The 20,588-nt window shown below is 39.5% G+C and overlaps 1 protein-coding gene across 1 annotated transcript in view; it reads right to left on the bottom strand.

Annotated features, from left to right (window-relative positions):
- cntnap5a (contactin associated protein family member 5a) overlaps positions 1-20,588 on the bottom strand; it is a 109,657-nt gene that overhangs the window by 53,181 nt on the left and 35,888 nt on the right. The window contains exon 4 of the mRNA XM_067443764.1: positions 11,856-12,003. Coding sequence (XP_067299865.1) covers positions 11,856-12,003 — 148 coding nt within the window. The remainder of the gene's footprint in view (positions 1-11,855; positions 12,004-20,588) is intronic.

Genomic DNA, 20,588 nt, shown 5'->3' with positions numbered 1-20,588 from the left:
CACGGACAAAAACAAAACAAAAAACAAGATAGACCAAAATAGACCAAAAACAGTCTGAATATTCTCGGGATCAATGCTCTTTTTCTCATGCTTGTTTGCAAAGTTGTTTTTGCAAAAATCTCTATATCTGTGTTCCAGTTCATTAATGCCAATCATGATGCAAAACCCCACAGACTACAGAAAGATGAACGAATGAGTGAATTTAAAAAATAGATATGTAGCCCTCTCACCAGTAAATATGGCCTATTATGTCTAGGGGACCTTCCAAAAGACACTAACTTGGGGAGAGGCACATTTCTAAATTATTTAATTTCAGTTAAACACAAAACCCAGATCTTCAGATACCACTATAAGTGTCAGTTTAGTGTTTTAACAATTTAAATTGGAAGTAATTACAAACTGGTGTTCAACAGTTCACAACGTAAATCTATGATCTGTAAAAAAAAAAAATTACCTTACCACTTTTCCTTTCCTCCCCAGGAAACCACAAAAAAAAATATTTAATGAACAATAAACATTTGTTTATTAAACCGGAACTCTTTTGATTCTGTTTTTTTTCCTCAAATGGAAAATAATCCTTTCAAATGGAAATCTAAACAATGAAATCACAATTCACATCAAGTCCAGAAAATCACATTAAACCCCCCCAATGTAATGAGTTCTACCCAGCTGGGATTTTAGTTCAATCGTTGGCGCGCTACGTTGGAGCTCTTTGTAATTTGACACCACATTGAATACTCACAAATCCAGAGAAATGACAACTCGAGGAAATCGATCCGGGTCCAGAATAAGGAAACACATAGAAAGGAACAGCAGTAACCTGGAGCCATCCAGCGATGATAATAAAGATGTCCCAACGAACTCCATCCGCGAGTGAATCCCGATGTGCAGCACTTAACACAACACACACAACAGCTGTGCTCTCGCGCTGCGATCAGTCAATCTTCGATGCACGTTGCTCACTCACTTTAGATCCCTTTCCAGTTCGCTCCACTTTTCAAAGTACCATTAACTTCCTTCCCGAACATAATCTTGCGAATATTCAATGCCAATAGTTCTTTAACTGTTGTAATTCGTTAAACTCTGTCAACAAAACAAACTTTTTCTACGTTTTCAACACACTATATGCAAAGAAAGGTTTTTTTTTTCCTCTTGCAATACGTTGTTTTCTAATTCTCATTCAACTTTTTACTATCTTTTTTTTTCCACGAGCTCTCTATTTTCCCCACAAGCTCTCGAGTCCCCACGAGCTCTCTATTTTTTTCTTCCTCATCCCGCCCCCTTGAACTTCAGGGGTCACCATCAGAACACTTCATTGGATAAACATATTTCCACTAAAATAAAAAAACACTTTGTGTGATGTTCTCCTACATTTCAACTGCAAGACTTTTCTTTAAACATTCAACAAATATGAATCACATTGAAAACTACTTAGAGAGATAGTTTCTTATTTCCAACAATATGAATCCCCATTCCAACATTCAAATACTCATTCACATGAGCTAATGACTCTTTTTTTCCTTTTTATAAAACTCTTCTTTTCAACAAAGAAATAAACCTCCATAAAAAAAAAATATAAAAATAAATCCTTAATTTTGGAAGGGCTCTACATTCTCTCCCCACCAAAAATCGTTATGTCCTCATAACGAAGGAAACAGAGAACACAATTTACATTTCACCTTTCAATATCTTAACTCTTTTTTTTCTTATATGAAACACTTAAGCACTTTTCAAATGAGTGAGCAAGATAATATCACAATAGACCCATGAAAGGAAACACTCAAATTAGTGTCTAGTAGGTAAGTCAACTGAACAGGTACTCAACCTTCTCGCAGGTACATTCATCCATAAAAAAACAGTAGAACAGTATCTAACAGGGCTTACAACTTTAGTTTGAGCAATGGCAGGCTCAAATTTTGGCTCTCCGAGAGTATCATATGTAAATCTCTTAGGCACAATTCTCTCTCTCTGAGACCTTCTATAATGTTCAGTTACATCAGCAGAGATGTCTTGAGCTACACCAACCTCATTCCCATTTGAGCAATCTTGGCCCTCACTTGAAACATCATCACAGATGTCTGACAATCGGCTCACATTTTGCAAGATACCAGAATCACTTTCTGGTAGCAGTCTTGAAACAGACTCTACAGATTCATCAGGCTCAATTCTTGGAGGAATCTCAACTGTTTCGTCAGTGTGCTCAGAAACATCCTCAAAAACACCTTGTTCAACCCTCTCCTGAACAGCATTATCAGAAACCACTCCATCACTCTGAGAAGTGCCTCTTCTCCCAGCAGTCAAAGGATGATTTTCAGGTACGCGATACCACCCCCCATACATGTCATCCTCACTCTCTGAACTTTCATCAGCATTGTGATCAACTCTGGTTTCTGATTCTTGCCTTACAGGTGCATCCTCCCCTTCCTGCTCTGGTCTCTGATTCTGTTCAGCATTCTTCCTTTTCCTCAGAACTCTCTTTCTAGGTTTCGGAACACTGTCAGGAACTTGTTGCTGCCTCAACCCTTGACCAATAGGAAGAATGTGATTCCTATGCAAAATCTTAACAGCTCCAGTTCCACTCTCTGGCTTAAGACGAAACACAGGTAAGTTTGGCATTTGACTCTGGACAATGTAGGGCTCAGCCCTCCATCTGTCTGCCAACTTGTGCTTCCCTTGAAGTCCAAGATTCCTGATCAAGACTCTGTCTCCAGGAACAAGGTGAGTGTAACGCAGTCTCTGATCGTATCTTCTCTTATTTCCTGCGTTTTTCTTTCCAGCTTTTTCCTCTGCCAGCTCATATGCAGACTTTAACTCTCTTTGCATGTTCTGCACGAAGCGCCGGTAAGACTTTGTGGACGTCCCATCACTAGACACACCAAAACTCAGGTCTATGGGCAATCTGGCTTCCCTTCCGAACATAAGGAAGTAAGGCGAGTATCCTGTGGCTTCGTTCAAACTGCTATTGTACACATGTACGAGATGTGCAATGTGACGGCTCCACTGCTGTTTCTGCCTCGAATCCAGGGTCCCCAACATATCCAAAAGTGTCCGGTTAAACCGCTCCGGTTGCGGATCACCCTGGGGATGGTACGGTGTTGTCCGAGATTTCTCCACTCCTAATAAGTCAAACAACTCATGGATGAGCCTACTCTCGAAATCCCGTCCCTGGTCCGAATGCATCCGTCTAGGCAGTCCATAGTGAATGAAGTATTTCTCCCACAGGACCTTTGCAACGGTGGACGCCTTCTGGTCCTTAGTCGGAAACGCCTGTGCATATCTTGTGTAGTGGTCTGTGATGACAAGGACATTACAGATGTTCTTGGAGTCTGGCTCTATAGATAAAAAATCCATACACACAAGATCCATTGGCCCATTGCTAGATAAGTGTGACAATGGTGCCGCTCTTTTTGGCAGAGTCTTCCTCTGGACACATCTGGCACAGGTTTGGCAGTACTTCTCCACCTCAATCTTCATTCGTGGCCAGTAAAATCTTTCTCTTACCAAACCATAGGTCTTATCAAATCCCAGGTGTCCCGAATCATCATGCAGAGACCTGAGAACTACTTCATGGAACTTCCTGGGCAGGCACAACTGCTCACGACGAGGTTTGTCTGGGACTTTAGTACACCGAAACATCACTCCATTCTCCAGAACTAATCTGTCCCATTCTCTCATTATTAAAGGAAGGTCCTTGTGAGCTTCTTTCTTGACCTTGGACAGATCTCCTCCTTTTAGGGCTCTCCATATCTCTCCAAGACAAGGGTCCTCCTGCTGAGCATCTGACAGATCTACAGAACTTATTTTTGGAATCGTGGAGGTATTCAAAGTAGCTAAGTTCCAGTAAGTTCTGGGGACTGCTTTAGGAGATACTCCCAGTGACGTGATAATCCTGCTGGCAGTGGTGAAGCAGCTGGACTTGTCTTGCCCTGACAGGTTACACAGGGATCTCACTCCAGAGGATGATATATTAGTCCACTCCTGGTCCTTCACTCTCTTGTGAGGACGCCGAGACAAAGCATCGGCATCAACATTTTGTCTCCCAGGCCTGTACTTGAGACTGAAGTCATAAACAGAAAGAGCCGCCAGCCACCTATGTCCTGTAGCATCCAATTTTGCTGTGGTCAAAACATAAGTTAGTGGATTGTTGTCTGTCTGCACTTCAAACTTTACTCCATACAGGTAGTCATGTAGCTTGTCGACAACAGCCCACTTTAATGCCAAGAACTCAAGTTTGTGGACTGGATAGTTCCTTTCAGAAGGCGTCAAACTTCTGCTGACAAAAGCTACAGGCCTCAACCCCTGTCCCTGGTCCTGATACAGTACCCCGCCCAACCCTTCACAGCAGGCATCAACATGTAGGACGTACGGGAGCTGAGAGTTGGCAAAGACCAACACAGGAGCCTTGGTAAGTCTCACCTTCAACTCATTGAAAGCAGCTTCACATGCATCAGTCCATCTATTTCCAAATGGATCTGAGGCTTTGTACACAATCCGGTCGGGATTATCTCCAGCTTTTATTTTCTTCAAGGTCTTGGTTGGAAAACACCCTTGCAGCAACTGATTAAGTGGGTAAGATACCTTAGAATAGTCCTTTACGAATCTCCTATAGTACCCACAGAAACCTAAGAAAGAACGTAGCTCTGTCACGTTCTGGGGTCTGGGCCAAGATTTGACAGCTTCGATCTTGGAGGGATCAGTCGAAACACCATCTTGAGACACAATGTGACCAACATAGCTGACAGAAGTCTGACAAAAAATGCACTTGTCCAGGGACAATTTCAACCCTTCGCTCTGCAACCGGTCCAGCACCTTGAGCAGCCTCTCCTCATGCTCCTCCAAAGTCCTTCCGAAGATAATGAGGTCATCCAAGTAGACCAACACTTCCAACAGGTTCATATCTCCCACCGTCTTTTCCATCACTCGCTGGAAGGTTGAGGGAGCTCCACAAATCCCCTGTGGCATCCGCTGGAATTGGTAAAACCCCACCGGGCAAATGAAAGCGGTCTTTTCTTGGTCCTCTTCACTCAGGGGGATCTGATAATATCCACTCCTAAGGTCCAAAACACTGAACCACTGGCTTCCATTTAAGCAGGCCAGAGCATCTTCAATGCGGGGAACGGTGTATTGGTCAGTGATTGTGCGACGATTCAGCGTCCTGTAGTCCACACACATCCTTATCTGTCCGTTCTTTTTCCGGACTACGACGATAGGTGAAGCATAAGGACTTCTGGACTCAGCAATAATATCAGCCTCCTTCAGCTTCTCCAAGTGCTGTCTAACATCCTCGATGTCGGCTGGAGCAAGCCGTCGTGACCTCTCACGGAAAGGCTTATCCTCTGTCAGCCTAATGTGGTGTTGAGTACTCTTTGAACATCCCACATCAAATTCATCGCAGGAGAAAACATCCTTTCTCTCCAACATCTTTTTGGCCAGCTGCTGTTTCCATTCTTTAGATACAGGAGAATCGCCAAAGTTAAATGAATCCTTGGTCAGTTTGGTTTTGGCACTACTCTCTCTGGGCTTAGAGACAGTAGGCACCACATCAACAGGAAACACATGCGCAATAGGCATTCCTCTCTTGATCGTCACTGGGCGAGAAGAGACATTCCTGATAGAAACTCCAACTCTTTTTGACTGGACAGCAGTAACAGACTGCACCTCAGCTCGCACTAGCAGTTCCTCTGGAAAACAGGACTCCTCAGGCTGATCCACTAACAAAGTTTTAGTAGATAAGGTAACAGGGTATTTCAGGATTCCAGAAACCCTCACACTCTCTCCTGGAGTCAACTTCAACGGCTTAAGACGAGGAAACCAGACAGTACCTCTACTGTCGTCAACATCACACTTGCTAACAGTAATGACCCGTTCATAGGCAGATCTGATCTCAGGATGAACAGTCATGGTATGCAGAAAATCATTTCCCATCTTTTCCTTGCAAACTTCTACCAGCTTCTTTACCACAGATGTGTTTGTTCCCACCAAAACGTTGACATCTCCTTTCATGACAGGATCAGGACAGACCAACACAAGTGCATCTATGGATTCTGCCACTCCTGCTACAGATCCTGGAAACTCTAGCCTTAAAGCCAAGCAGCCATCATAAGGGTATCTCTGTGCGCTTAACCCCCATATCTCCAAATTTTCTATTGGTGTCAATGGCAGATGCTTTAAGTGTTTCTCATAGAAGGATCTGTACAACAGCGTGACCTGTGATCCACTATCCAATAAAGCCTTAGTGTAGATACCTTCCACCTGGATGGGAAGGACAGAGCTAGGTCCCACTAACCCGCTCGGAAGGTCTACCAATTCAACTCTGGCTCTTTTACACTTAGTGGAACGTGTCTTCCTCGGAGCTTCAGGCCGTTCCTCTACTGAGCCCCGGAGGCATTTCCCGACGGCTGTCTCATTTTAATGAGCCGTTGGTTTACTCTCCTGAGGTTCTCTTCCTTTGTACAGTCACGTTTCAGATGACCATCTTCTCCGCATCTGTAACAGAAGATGTTAGCCTTGTTCACTGGTCTCGTGGGTGTTTTACTCTCTGCAGTTGCAACTAAACTGTGCGTAGCAGGACGATCATGAGTCACTGGTTCTTCTGCCATAGCTGCTAAGCGAGACACCTCATTCTTTAAGCCCCTAATCTCCCTCTTCAGCATTTCAACTTCTGCATTGGCCAGACTAGTGTTACTAGGTGACTCATTCCATGTAGCCACAGCTACATTTGCCTGCACTGAGCTCCTTTGGTTTAACATACTTTCTTCTTCTCTCACCTCCTTCATTAGATCATTGAAGGGGGGAGGGGCACACAACTTATGGGTCATCCTCAAGCGCATAGCCACCAGGTCACTTGAGAGGGCACCTCGGACTATTTGCTGCATCCGAAGACGATTCATTTCAGGGAACTCAATGCCTCTCTTCCTCAACATACTGTGCAGCATCCTATCCAACCTCATTATGTAGGCTGAGAGCTTCTCTCCCTCACTCTGGTAAGTACTCCGAAATTTTAACATCAAATCCGCAGCATCCTCAGTAGTGCCAAACACTGATTCTAGTGCACTAAGGTAATCACTGAACGTAGCAGATGGGTTACCAGTCTTCTCAAACCTAACAATGTCTGCTGCAGGACCTCTGAGACACTCTACTAGTCTCTGCTTCTTGACATTATCAGTACACTGCCACTCTTCCAGAATGTGGGTAGTCTGTTCCACCCAGACCTCATACTCATCTTCTCCATGGGGAGTGGGAATGAACCCTGAGAAGGGACGCAGCTTCCTATATCCAGCTCTCTCCTCAGATGATGCCACATGACACGTTTGAACAAGGGAATTTATGGCATCAACAAGCTTAGTGTTTAGCACAGGTGTAGGGGAAGCCAAACTTGGAATGTCAGATAGCGACTTTCCCTCTGCTTGAAGAAAAGACATCAGCTTAGTCTGAAATTCATCTTCCCTGTTCTGTTTAGGTGCTTCAGCTGCGACATGAACAACCTGTGTGTACCAGGTACCTACTTCAGGTCCTCCAAGCTCCGCAGGGACAGACATCTCAGAAACCTTGCTAGCTGTCTCAATCAGAAGAAACTTCCGTTTCTTAGTCTTATCAGAAAGGCGATCGAGCACTTTGCATTTCCTCATTCCCAGCACAGCATCCAGCACTTCATAGACTACTTTGTCTTCACAATCTGCAGGTACGTTGCTCAGAATGATAACTCTGTCCAGCTCAACACCTTTCTCTCTGCACCAAGCAACAATCTCACTAATCTCCATTTTGTTCACTTGCATCATCAGTAAGTATGTACTCAGGAAAACAGGGAATGACTGTTAAGCATTAACGCTCTCTTCACAAAATTCTCAAAGAAACCAAGTATGCACATAAATTACTTCCAAATTTTCACTGAACATACACGTTCACAGCGTCTAAGAAAACACAATCTGAAATGATCTGAAAGATCCCTTGGACGAGCCCCCATAAAATGTAGCCCTCTCACCAGTAAATATGGCCTATTATGTCTAGGGGACCTTCCAAAAGACACTAACTTGGGGAGAGGCACATTTCTAAATTATTTAATTTCAGTTAAACACAAAACCCAGATCTTCAGATACCACTATAAGTGTCAGTTTAGTGTTTTAACAATTTAAATTGGAAGTAATTACAAACTGGTGTTCAACAGTTCACAACGTAAATCTATGATCTGTAAAAAAAAAAAATTACCTTACCACTTTTCCTTTCCTCCCCAGGAAACCACAAAAAAAAATATTTAATGAACAATAAACATTTGTTTATTAAACCGGAACTCTTTTGATTCTGTTTTTTTTCCTCAAATGGAAAATAATCCTTTCAAATGGAAATCTAAACAATGAAATCACAATTCACATCAAGTCCAGAAAATCACATTAAACCCCCCCAATGTAATGAGTTCTACCCAGCTGGGATTTTAGTTCAATCGTTGGCGCGCTACGTTGGAGCTCTTTGTAATTTGACACCACATTGAATACTCACAAATCCAGAGAAATGACAACTCGAGGAAATCGATCCGGGTCCAGAATAAGGAAACACATAGAAAGGAACAGCAGTAACCTGGAGCCATCCAGCGATGATAATAAAGATGTCCCAACGAACTCCATCCGCGAGTGAATCCCGATGTGCAGCACTTAACACAACACACACAACAGCTGTGCTCTCGCGCTGCGATCAGTCAATCTTCGATGCACGTTGCCAGGGTTGCCAACTCTCACGCATTTGGCGTGATACTCACGCTTTCAGGCTCTGTCTCACGCTCTCACTCCGCCCAACTCAATCTCACGCCAAATTGCCAAACCTGCTTTTGATATTAAACAAAGCTATAAGCTTTAATTTTTTTTAATGTGTTTTAATGAAATTCAAACAATAAATAGCGTTTTGGCGCTAATGTGGCATAATGTTAAAGCCAGAGTCGTTGAAAAGTGGAGTTGCACGCTCTCGTCTCCCTGCGGTGCGCGCTGGTCACGTGGCCCATGAGCGCTCAATACTTCTAGCGCCGTGCCAATGAATTTAAATGGCTTAAGCGGATACACAACAGTTTCACTATACAGATGTTTGCTGCAAGTTTTGGTAAACAGTACAGCATAGTGTTAGTGTGTATTGATTATTAAGTCAGCCATATTTACAGGATCGTTTTATTATGGAGAGTGATAGAGATTCAACATAGTTAACATTAATGTTATTCTTGTATTTATCCCTCAGGTATTCCTTACTAATAGGTCACACTCATACTCATTAAATTATATTTATTGAATATTTTGAGGAGATCTTTTGGTACTAAATACTATTTGTGCAACAATTATTGCCAATAAATGACCACTTAAAATATTTTTCTTCTAATATTTGTATTTCTTCTAAAATTTATATTACAATTAGTGTAGTAATTAATATTAAAATAGAGAATTCCAATTCAAAGAGGCAAATTAGAGTCATTTTGTGGCTAAAAAATATTAATGTTTATTTGTAATGCCATTAGGTGCCTTATGGCTCTTTAATAAATATACATGTATCTAATCTAGTTGCTCAAAAATATATTGCAGTCTTTGCATTCTAATAAATATTTAGATATGATGATCAAACACTAGATTTCTTTAAATGTGAAATTTCAAAACTTAAATAACTTGCATCCTAATATTTTTAATGAATAATGATACTTATATAAGCAGTCACAAGTGAATATTAAGGAATGGCACATATAATTTGACCCAAGAAATGTTTAAACTAGTGCCAAAACAAACATATTATTATGTACAGTATATATACTAGATATAAACTGATACTGAATCAAGATCAAAAGCATCCCCCCCCCCCCCCCCCCCGCGCCCTCTAAAAATCTCACTCCAACCTAAACTTAAAAGTTGGCAACCCTGACGTTGCTCACTCACTTTAGATCCCTTTCCAGTTCGCTCCACTTTTCAAAGTACCATTAACTTCCTTCCCGAACATAATCTTGCGAATATTCAATGCCAATAGTTCTTTAACTGTTGTAATTCGTTAAACTCTGTCAACAAAACAAACTTTTTCTACGTTTTCAACACACTATATGCAAAGAAAGGTTTTTTTTTTCCTCTTGCAATACGTTGTTTTCTAATTCTCATTCAACTTTTTACTATCTTTTTTTTTCCACGAGCTCTCTATTTTCCCCACAAGCTCTCGAGTCCCCACGAGCTCTCTATTTTTTTCTTCCTCATCCCGCCCCCTTGAACTTCAGGGGTCACCATCAGAACACTTCATTGGATAAACATATTTCCACTAAAATAAAAAAACACTTTGTGTGATGTTCTCCTACATTTCAACTGCAAGACTTTTCTTTAAACATTCAACAAATATGAATCACATTGAAAACTACTTAGAGAGATAGTTTCTTATTTCCAACAATATGAATCCCCATTCCAACATTCAAATACTCATTCACATGAGCTAATGACTCTTTTTTTCCTTTTTATAAAACTCTTCTTTTCAACAAAGAAATAAACCTCCATAAAAAAAAAATATAAAAATAAATCCTTAATTTTGGAAGGGCTCTACATTTAGAACACGAATGCCTCCTTTTTCGGATTAGTGCACTAAAGCAGAAAAGCCTGTATATTCCAGCAATGAATATAATGACCTATTTTTGATAATAAGCAACTGCTCCATTTGGTGAAATAAGGATACTGTGAGGTATAAGGGACGTGGTCTGGGCATAGCAATCTTGCAGTCATGATAATGACACTTATCTAGTATTGCACCATTCTCAGGTTCAGCTTGAGTTCACAACTGTCACAGCAGTCGGCTGATTAGCATTATGTGATATGTGGCTCAAGTTAATCTGAGCTGTTAGGTGCAATCACCGCGCTACTAGTGAGCACTAGCCGTCAAATCATGTATAATTAAAAGAACATTTATGCTCTTCTTTCAAGGTTATATTCAACACTCAAGATCCAGTGTACATAATCCGTGCTCATATAGGTTCATCGTAACAAAACCCTATGTTCAGATTTGTCATGGGATTCACATGTGCTTTTTTTTAAGAGTCTGTGGTTAATTACCACAGACAGCTGAACGGTGATTCTTCATCCAGCATTTATCTGCAAAGCACACATTCATCCGAGTTTAATACACGGATCATGCCACGGAATAATGAGGGACTTTTTTTTTTTTTGTAAACGTCTGTGTAATTCAACATTTTGATCCATTTTGTGAATCTCTGTAGGCTATCATTAAAAGGCAAGTTTTCTTTTTTTTTTATTTATCTATCTAACACAGCCTGACCGGAAAAGTGTCTGATATTTAGACATCTTTGTTCGTTTTTGGAAAAGTATTATCAAAGAAAGTCATCAAACGACCTTCATTTAAAGGAAAAAAACCTGCTGTCATGCGATGAATTATCGGTGTCACCTTAATTCAACACCTGTAAAAAATACTGCGCGACCAGAAAAGGACAAAGGACAGAAGGCATTTGAAGATTTGCAGCAAGAATTATGGGTAATGTTATCACCTTATATACTGTGCCACAGCTATTTTATTACCCGTTACCAAGACTGCAGAAATGTGCTGAGTGAACTGCTACACTTTTCTTTTCTTTTCTTTTTTTTTTCTTTTCTTTTCTTTTCTTTTCTTTTCTTTTCTTTTCTTTTCTTTTCTTTTCTTTTCTTTTCTTTTCTTTTCTCTTATGGCGTTATGCAAAATTTGAACTGCATAATATGGACAATTGCATCAAGACTCCAACTTTAATGCTAAGCACAGCAATACGTACCCTTAAACATGAACGCAATAGCTGTAACTGCTGTGTCTCAGGGAGTAAAACGCGTGCTGGTCATTTGTAATGTGAATTTTAAACATTAAATGCTCTCACTTACGGTAAGCACAGCCGTACACAGCCACCCTGAGGCCCACCCGACCACCGGGGCTCCAGTCCAGAGGAACGAAGCGGAGGAACCGGGTTCTGATAGACTGGCTGAGTTTATGGTGGACCACACTGTCTGGATTCACGTTACCCACAATCCTCTGGAAATAGAAACATAGAAGGACAAGAGTTTGACTTTCTATAACTATCTATATGGTACACTTTAGAGTCCCAGTAGTTTAGAGACACAAATCAAAAATAATAATGCCACCACCTATTTTTTAAATGAATGTAATAAAATATCAGTATAAATTGTCCATGTATTTGTAAATAGAATGCACAAACCAACACCCTTAAAAAAAAGGTGCGGAAGAACCAAAAATGGGTTTTCACAGTGATGTCATAGAAGAACCATTTTTGGTCCCCCAAAGAACTGTTTCTTAACCAAAGAAAGGTTATTTAAAGAAGAAATTTTTTTTGTGAAACATTTTATAGTGTAAAGAACCTTTTTGCACTACAAAGAACCTTTTGTTTAATAGAAAGGTTCTTTAGCTTTTAAAGGTTCTTCATGGAACCATACAACCTGCCAAAGCACCATTTAAGAACCTTTATTTTTTAAGAGTAAAGGGTTTAAAGTAACATCACTTTTTCAAGTCTCATTAGGAAGTGCCTTATAATACTTTATAACTAGCAGGTTGATCAGATGTTTTCTGCAGAGCGCTATTTATGAATACGCATATCCATCTGAATCCAGTGCAGTATTTGTTTTGAAGGTCTCAACAGTTTATGTAAATGTCAACTCGTTTTCATCTGCTAGGACACATAATTTGACAGTAATTTGTGTCTGACTCACTTCACAGTTGAGACAGTATGGAAGATGTGAACTGATGACCAAAACACCACATGGTTACAGATGAATCACAAAGAAAAGACGTCAACTTTTTTTCAAAGATAGACTTTCCTGTGTCCCTTTGAGATAAATAGCATCAACAATATCGTCACCTCCCCTGGTGAGACACTCGCAGCCCACAAATGCTGTGATAATGCCAGAAAAAACAGCAATCTTGTGTTGGTGACTCTAAAGGCGACGTTTTGTTTTGCTTGCAGAAATATTGCACTAGCCAAATGTATTAAAGGGGTGGTTCTGTGTTTTTTTCTAGGCTTGCTTGTGGTCATGGGGTGCAGCATAACATGTCTTAATACTTCATTTTTTTATTTTATTTTTTTGACCTTTATTCCACATCGCTCTGTCCACTGTCCTTTGAACGGCTCGTTTGCTTCCTGCTTAAAGTCCATCCCTCCGAAAAACGCAATGGTCTTAGATTGGTTAGATGGCCAAATGTAGTTTCATGTATTTTTATTGGCTGAAGTGCCAAGCATAGGTTGCCGGAAACACCACGCCCCTTTAGCATCCAGACAGAAGTCCCATCTGGGGCAGTGTTTATGTTAATAGCAAGGGTTTATGATGTCACCAACCCGGGAAACAAGCTTTTGTAGGCAATAAACTGCCATAACTTTAAAAGACAATATCTCCGTTTGCATTGAGCTTTCAATGCTGTAACTTTGCAGATACTGTTTATGCTCAAGCAGCAACATTACACACTAACTAAAGTTAAAAAAGTGAAATCGCATGCAACCACCCCAACGGTAGCGCGATTATCGACTAAAGTCACCATGAAAGGCAAGTTGTGATAGTCTTTTCTTCCCTGTTGTGAGGTACATCGAAGTAAAACAGCTTCTCAAACAAGAAAAAATGTGGGGTGGTTTATTAGGAATTGACTAAATGCTTGGATCATTGTGGTTTGCTATACTGCTGTGATCTAATTTGAGTGACAGGTTGTCAGGCCCTCGTGCCAGTAAACATGTCATCAGAGAAGAGAAGAGATGTTGCTTCCAGATGGAGAAATGTTGCTTCAAGAGGGAGAAAAGATTATGAGGGCACATTCTAAGTCTTGTTTGCTGTTGTTGTTGTTGTTTTTTTTCATTGACTGCACAAATGTTATTCAAACCAAACAGTTCAAGACTTTATGATATGATACAATTTTGCCCTTTGAAAAACACTTCAGATATTGTTTTCCATTATTAAATGCATCAACATCAACCTGAGCACATTTGTCATGACTTCATCAGCTCCTCACTTGAGCACTCAATGACGACAACATCCTGTCCCTGATTGCTTCTTCCTCTCTATTTTTCCATCTATGAGAGAAAAAAAGAAAACAACAATACATCCATCCAATTACCTATCAGCTCACCTCAGCCCAAGGGCACAGCAGAGCTCCCGTCGGATCCGGAGAGATGCCCAGGTTACAGGCTGCCCGTAAACAGCTCCTCTCTACACTTAATTACTCTATTCCTGTATCGACTCCTGCTAGACCTCCTCCTCCTTCATTAAGCCCCCGTGCACTGCTGCCGTTATCACAGTCTCTCCGTGGACTATTTCATCAGCCCTGTTACGTCTGCAACTGTTACATCCTCATGTGATTCACCAGTCATCGTTTCCCTAAACTCGACTGAATCCACGTCAGAAAGAAAAGCCAGCACAAGATGAGCTCAAGTTATATTTCTTATCTGGAAGGAAAACGCTTGTTGGTGCTTGCCTCTAATGCAGGACATATTTCAAATTCCAGGAATAGTATCATTAACTAAAACATGAAGCTGAAATATGAAATGAAAAACTAAAATTTAAAATATTATTAGTATAGCTAAAAATTATAATCGTGTAAAATAACACTGTAGCAAAAATATCTGATGAATGCTTAAAGATTTAATGTCACTTTTCATCAACAGGAAGCAGTTTCGTGCCCAAGTGTTGATCGGGCTTCCACTGACCCATTCTAAACATAAATTACACTCCATCCCCGGAGAAGCAAAGGCCCGAGAGTGTCAGAAATAGACAGCACCTCAGTGCCTCTGTGACCGTGTTTAAACGAGAGCTAAGACAGCAAAACTGTCCCCAGACAATAGGAGTCTCTTCCTTTTCTTGCTTTCCTCTCTCCCAGTCTCTAATGTGAATTGCCTGGAAACATCATAAATGTTTTATTTACACAGTACTTTAGTGGGGCAGAAAACAGACAAAATATCTCAAAGAATCTGAAGGCCTGCAAGTGACAGATTCATCATTGTTTGCGAGCTGTAGGTGTGTTGCTAGCATGTGTACATTGAGCAAAGTGAGAAACTCACACCGAGTAGATTTTTAGAGCACTTCTACTGCGATTCTGGCCTGTTACGGCTAAATGAGTCTCAGACTTTTACATCAATTATACTTTATGGGACCCAAATGGGCCGGCAGACTCATGCTTAAAGCAAGCTAATCTAACAAACCCATGGGCCCTCCTATCGATTGCCTATGGGGCTGCTCAAGCCTCCGTGTAATGGGAGACCTGGGAGGTATGGATGTGAAATGGAGGGAAAGAAAGAAATATATAGAAATGAGTGGTTTTAGATATGAGAACTAAATGAAGATCATCTGACAAGCAAAATTATTCTGTTATGGGCTGTCAATCAATTCAAAATTATTACATAATGCTGATTACCGTATATATACCCGAAATTAAGACGACCCTGAATATAAGACGACCCCCCATTTTTCAGACTTATTTTTTGGGGAAAAAGATTTTTGTGGAAATTATTATTATTTTTATTTGAAAATTCTACTGATAATTAATTGGATTTTTTTTAAACACCATTCATTACAGGGCTCCATTAAGCATGTTCATTGTGCTTGTCCTTCGGATAATTAAAAAGGTTTAATAATAATACAAAAACAAAGCTTTATTTTTATTATTCTGAAGCAATATTCTCACCAGTGTTCAATCAGCTTTGGCATATTGAAAACTGCATATTTGTGATATGTTTACCTTTTTTAAAGGATATTTTTACCCCTAATCTTATTTCATATTCTTAAATTTGATCTAATAAAAATAAGACACTATAGGGCTGTTACCAGTCAAATTAAATAATTTACACTGAAAAATTACCATTGCATTAAATAATGTTGTGAGATTTGCATTTTTGGATAAATAAGACATTTTAGAAAGTATGTTTTAACATGAAAATAAACCACCAGTAGGTGGCAGCCGGTGAGCCTTAATGAGTCGCTGAGTCGATTCATCCAAACGATTCATTAAAACGGCTGATTAATTCAAGATTGAGGCAGTCGTTTATGAACATGTTATTGAATCTTTGATTCAACCGATTCATTCAAACAATGAATCATTCAGTAACGCACACTGTTGCTGTGAGACGCATTGTGGTTCTACTGTTTGGAACTTTGTTGCTTAGAATCTTTGTTTGGAACTATTTTCACTGCTGAAATAGAACAAAAACTCTCCTGCATCTAAAATGTAAGTGACTTAATGTTAATTTGTTTATGGAACTGTCATATGAAATCAGTGTCATTTTCAGTCGTGATGGTATTCAGGAAAACACTCTTTTGGTTGAGTGATTTTGATTAACTGTATAATATGTTTTAAATATAAAACCATTTTGAATGTTTACAGCTGTTTCTCTATGTGAGCAGCGTTCATGTGTTGTGATTTATCCTCGCTCGAGCGTCAACAGCGTGACCTTGTTATTGTCAGATAGACATGTGATTTTGTCTATATCGCGAATATAAGACGACACCCCACTTATCAGCCTATTTTTAGAACACAAAACCTTGTCTTATATTCAGGTATATAAGGTAATTAAACAAACAATCACTATCACAGTATTGGCTTATATTAATATTAATATAAATATTAAATAAAAGTGTTAAATCAAGATAGTTATTTTATTTTTAAGAGTTGGCATGGTTGTCATAATGGATATGGCAATGTTAATGTATTTGGTGTTGGCACAATAGATCTGCAATGCTTCTTCTGTTCCAGACTTACTACTGCCAATACATTCACAAATATGATGCTGTGAGCATGTAAAACCTGCTGCACATGTAACATACATGAAATAAACTCCGTAGCAGATCAAGGTGGAGGGTTTCTGAAAGAGCATTGCAGACTGATAACCTCAAACTTTTAAGGCGCAGTAGTCAGTTAACTTGATAATCGGTGAGTCTGCAATCACGTGAGCTTTTTGCACTAAACTACTGGCTCAGCAAATGATCGTTCTGCAAATGTTCTTACCTGTGACATCAGAGATTAGTGAAACGCCATCTTAACCGAAAAAGAAGAACACGTGATTCTGTAGCCCCGCTCACTGACTCATGCCTGACATGTTAAATAAATAACATAGGCCTACATGGAGCTCAACCAGAATGACGTTCCAAGCAATAATGCCATAAGCTTCCCTCGGATTCCAGTATTAGCAATGCATGGTTAAACCTTATTTTTAATGAAGATACAACTCACGTGGGGAAGTCATTGTGGGTTTGTTCGCTTCATTTCATTTTGGATTTGTTTATAAACAAGAGACTGTGTTTGCAGACAGAATTAGATTAAAAACAATGTTGTGCCTTGTGTTGGACAGGAATGGGTTAACACACTTATGTGAGTAAAACATTTTTTTTTAATGTGATGTTTGATTGTTGTGTTTGATATCTACTGAGTATGTATGTGTCCAACTAAACATAACTTTCACTCTGTCCCAGGCTGGAGTATCTGTTGTATTTGAGATGTTGTTGGATCATTGTCCTGCGATTTACGATCAGAGTAGAACACAACGTCCGGGGGCTATCTCAAATAGTAAAATAACTTTCCTTTCTTGATGTGTGTTGTTCACGCTCTTGACTGGCTATTTGAAATTTGTAAATTTTGACTATGCTGATTTGTCTGGTGCACGTATTTGGTGCGCACGTATATGTGTGTGTGTGTGTGTGTGTGTGTGTGTGTGTGTGTGTGTGTGTGTGTGTGTGTGTGTGTGTGTGTGTGTGTGTGTGTGTGTGTGTGTGTGTGCGTGTGTGTGTGTGTGTGCCACCGATCGGGCTGGCCAATTAATAAAAAAATAACATTCGGTAACAAAAATTATTGCGGGTGGATGAGAGATAAATTATTGTGTTTGTTTGATAAAGACATTTTGTGAGCCCTGTGTGCAAATCATTCCGGCTGCCATTTCCACATTGGAAGTTTTCAAAACAACTCTTCACATGAACTGACGGGGGAGTTGAAGTACATTATAATATGCAAAACTGTTATCCAGTCATAGCAATGATCGTTTACTTCCAAGTCTTCAGTGAGGCACGCCCATAAAAACCAGGGTAGAAAGCCAGGGTAGAAAATAGCCTACTGCTTATTTGTTATGATGTTTTTGAATATAAAAACCACACAAACGTCATAAGTTGACCTCAGCCAACAGTATAAAAAAAATTAAAAAGCCAGTTCATGACCCCTTGAAGGATTATCTCTGCCTTCATTAACACAGTGGTGTGACGGATATCACTCCACTTTTATTCACGCACACAGTTATGTTTAGTTAGACACATACATAGATATCAAACGCAACAATGCAATACTATCCTTTCCAATTCGTGAAGTGGACAAGGGAAGTTTATATGGACAGACCCTTTCTCCCTCGATTTTGATCGAGGGAGCGAGTCCACTTAAACTTCTAGGGATGGGCGTATCGATATGAAGTATCGATATATCGATACTGGTGTGAGCATCAAAAGTATCGATACTCAAATAAAAATATCGATACTAAGGTGTTTTTTTGTTTTTTTTACCAGTAATTTTGTTTATTTAAAAAGATTATTTAATGCATACAATACAAATAAACTATGTTAATTGTGTAGGACTATTTTCCTGTTCATCTTAACCATGATCTGAATGCATGCAAACGCTACAAAACAGAACCAATCGATCACAGAGAGAGCGTTCGTTCACTGATGACACTATTCAAACAGAACTGCGTTTCCCAAAACCATCATAAGAAACCATGGATGATCTTGAACACACAGCCCAGAATAATGCTCATCAAAAGACAGAGCATACATAGTGCAATCACACTCTTTTTAATGTAATGTTAAAAGTTGAAATTGATCATGTTCTATGATGTAACTAATGCTAATATAAATCTCTATCAGAATAAAAAGGTTGCATTTTATGGTTGCAATGTTCAGCAACTGGCAGTCCCTTGTGAAACTGAACCATGTTTTTTTTTTTTTTTTTTTACTACAGTAGCCATAGTTCAAATAGGCTAGTATTTGTAGATTTCCATGGTTAATTTCACTTTTACTAAACATTTTATACATGTGTTAAAAAATTAGGATCCAATAAGTTGCAATTAAGGCATATTGAATGTTAAAATACCTTTCAAATATGTTAAGTGGTTATTTTTACTCTTAGTCATTTAAATAATTTAATATATTTAATAATTAAAAAAAATAAGTTTAAAAGTATCGTATCGGTATCGGTATCGGTATCGGTATTGGTGATACTGGCCTTGAAAGTATCGGTATCGTATCGAAAAATAAGTGGTATCGCCTATACACTTCAGGCAGCTTCACAATGCACCACAAATATGAGGTCACCACATATTGCGTTTAATTTACCCCACCACAAACAATTCTATGATATTTTAATTATTTTTTTAAAACATATAAAACAACACAAACACACCTATATACATATGTAATGCTGCATTAAACAATTTCATAAAGGAAAAAATGTAATAACAAATCAACTCAATAGAGGATTCATATGTGATCAAGGGCTTAAGACGTTCCAGTTTAGTCCATTGCAAAGGTTACACCAGTAGTGGGCACTCATGCAACGTAAGCAATGACGACGAGTAAACGAGATGGAGGGAAGTTAGGGAGTGAAGGGCATAATAAAAACAAACTGGAATGCAGCAATAGTCTGGCACTATTTACAAGTTTTGAACCCTCTAGTTATTCAAGCACAAACACAGTTTTGCTGACGTAAGGCAAAACCTTTATAGTATTGATCTAACGATCAGTTTGAAAGAAATGCCAGGATTTCACAAAATCTGCCCCCTTGAGCAGGCTACATCCACTGAGAAAAACAAAACTTAAAGCTTAACCATTTTTAATAAGTTTTAAGGATTGTTAGGCCTGTTTCATAACATATAGTTAATAAATGTACGAATAAAAGAGGTTGTCTATTAAGATGATTTCAATTTTTTTTGTCATGAAATTTAATTTACATGAGGAGGAGAACCATATTGTATTTTTTGCCATATTTCAGAGTTCAGAAAGCTACTTCATGTGTGGATAATATAGGCACAGCACTAACACTCATCTTACACCTACTTCAGCAACAATCCTGCTAAGTGGTACTGCACCACTCATGCTCGCAGTGTGAATACTGTAACCTGTTAATATGGCCGCCAAAATAAAAACTTTTGTGTGGTGCGAGGCAGACCTTGGCTTATAGAATGACGGTGAGAATGCTTGAAATCTCTTCTGGAAGACAAAAGCGAAAAATGAAAAAGGGCAAATGGGAAAAGATATGGGGGAGGTAAGGGGACTAAAAATACAAAAAAGAATAAAAAAGTCTTTGCCTTACAGTGTAGCTTGAAAGCAAAACGACCAATCAGGCTGGATGTCATCATACATAACAGCCAGTTTTCACTTCTGTCACGATGCTAGCGTTTTCCAGTTTGATTCCTGCCCTTCTAAAGAGCAGATCCTCTCTGTGAGATTCAGTCCTAGAAATTCTCTGGGTAACCTTCTCACATTCCAGAGGCATTTCTCTCACACACAGACTGTCTGCGTAAAGAAAATGACAAAGGACTGCATGAACACAGCTCAGTAGCCCGAAGCCCCACAGGCTATAAGACGAAAGAAATG

The sequence above is a fragment of the Pseudorasbora parva genome, chromosome 5 (genome assembly GCF_024679245.1).
Source record: "Pseudorasbora parva isolate DD20220531a chromosome 5, ASM2467924v1, whole genome shotgun sequence".
NCBI classification, from domain to species: Eukaryota; Metazoa; Chordata; class Actinopteri; order Cypriniformes; family Gobionidae; genus Pseudorasbora; species Pseudorasbora parva.
The sequence above is the reverse complement of the archived record's forward strand: the minus strand, read 5'-3'. Positions and strand labels throughout refer to the sequence as shown.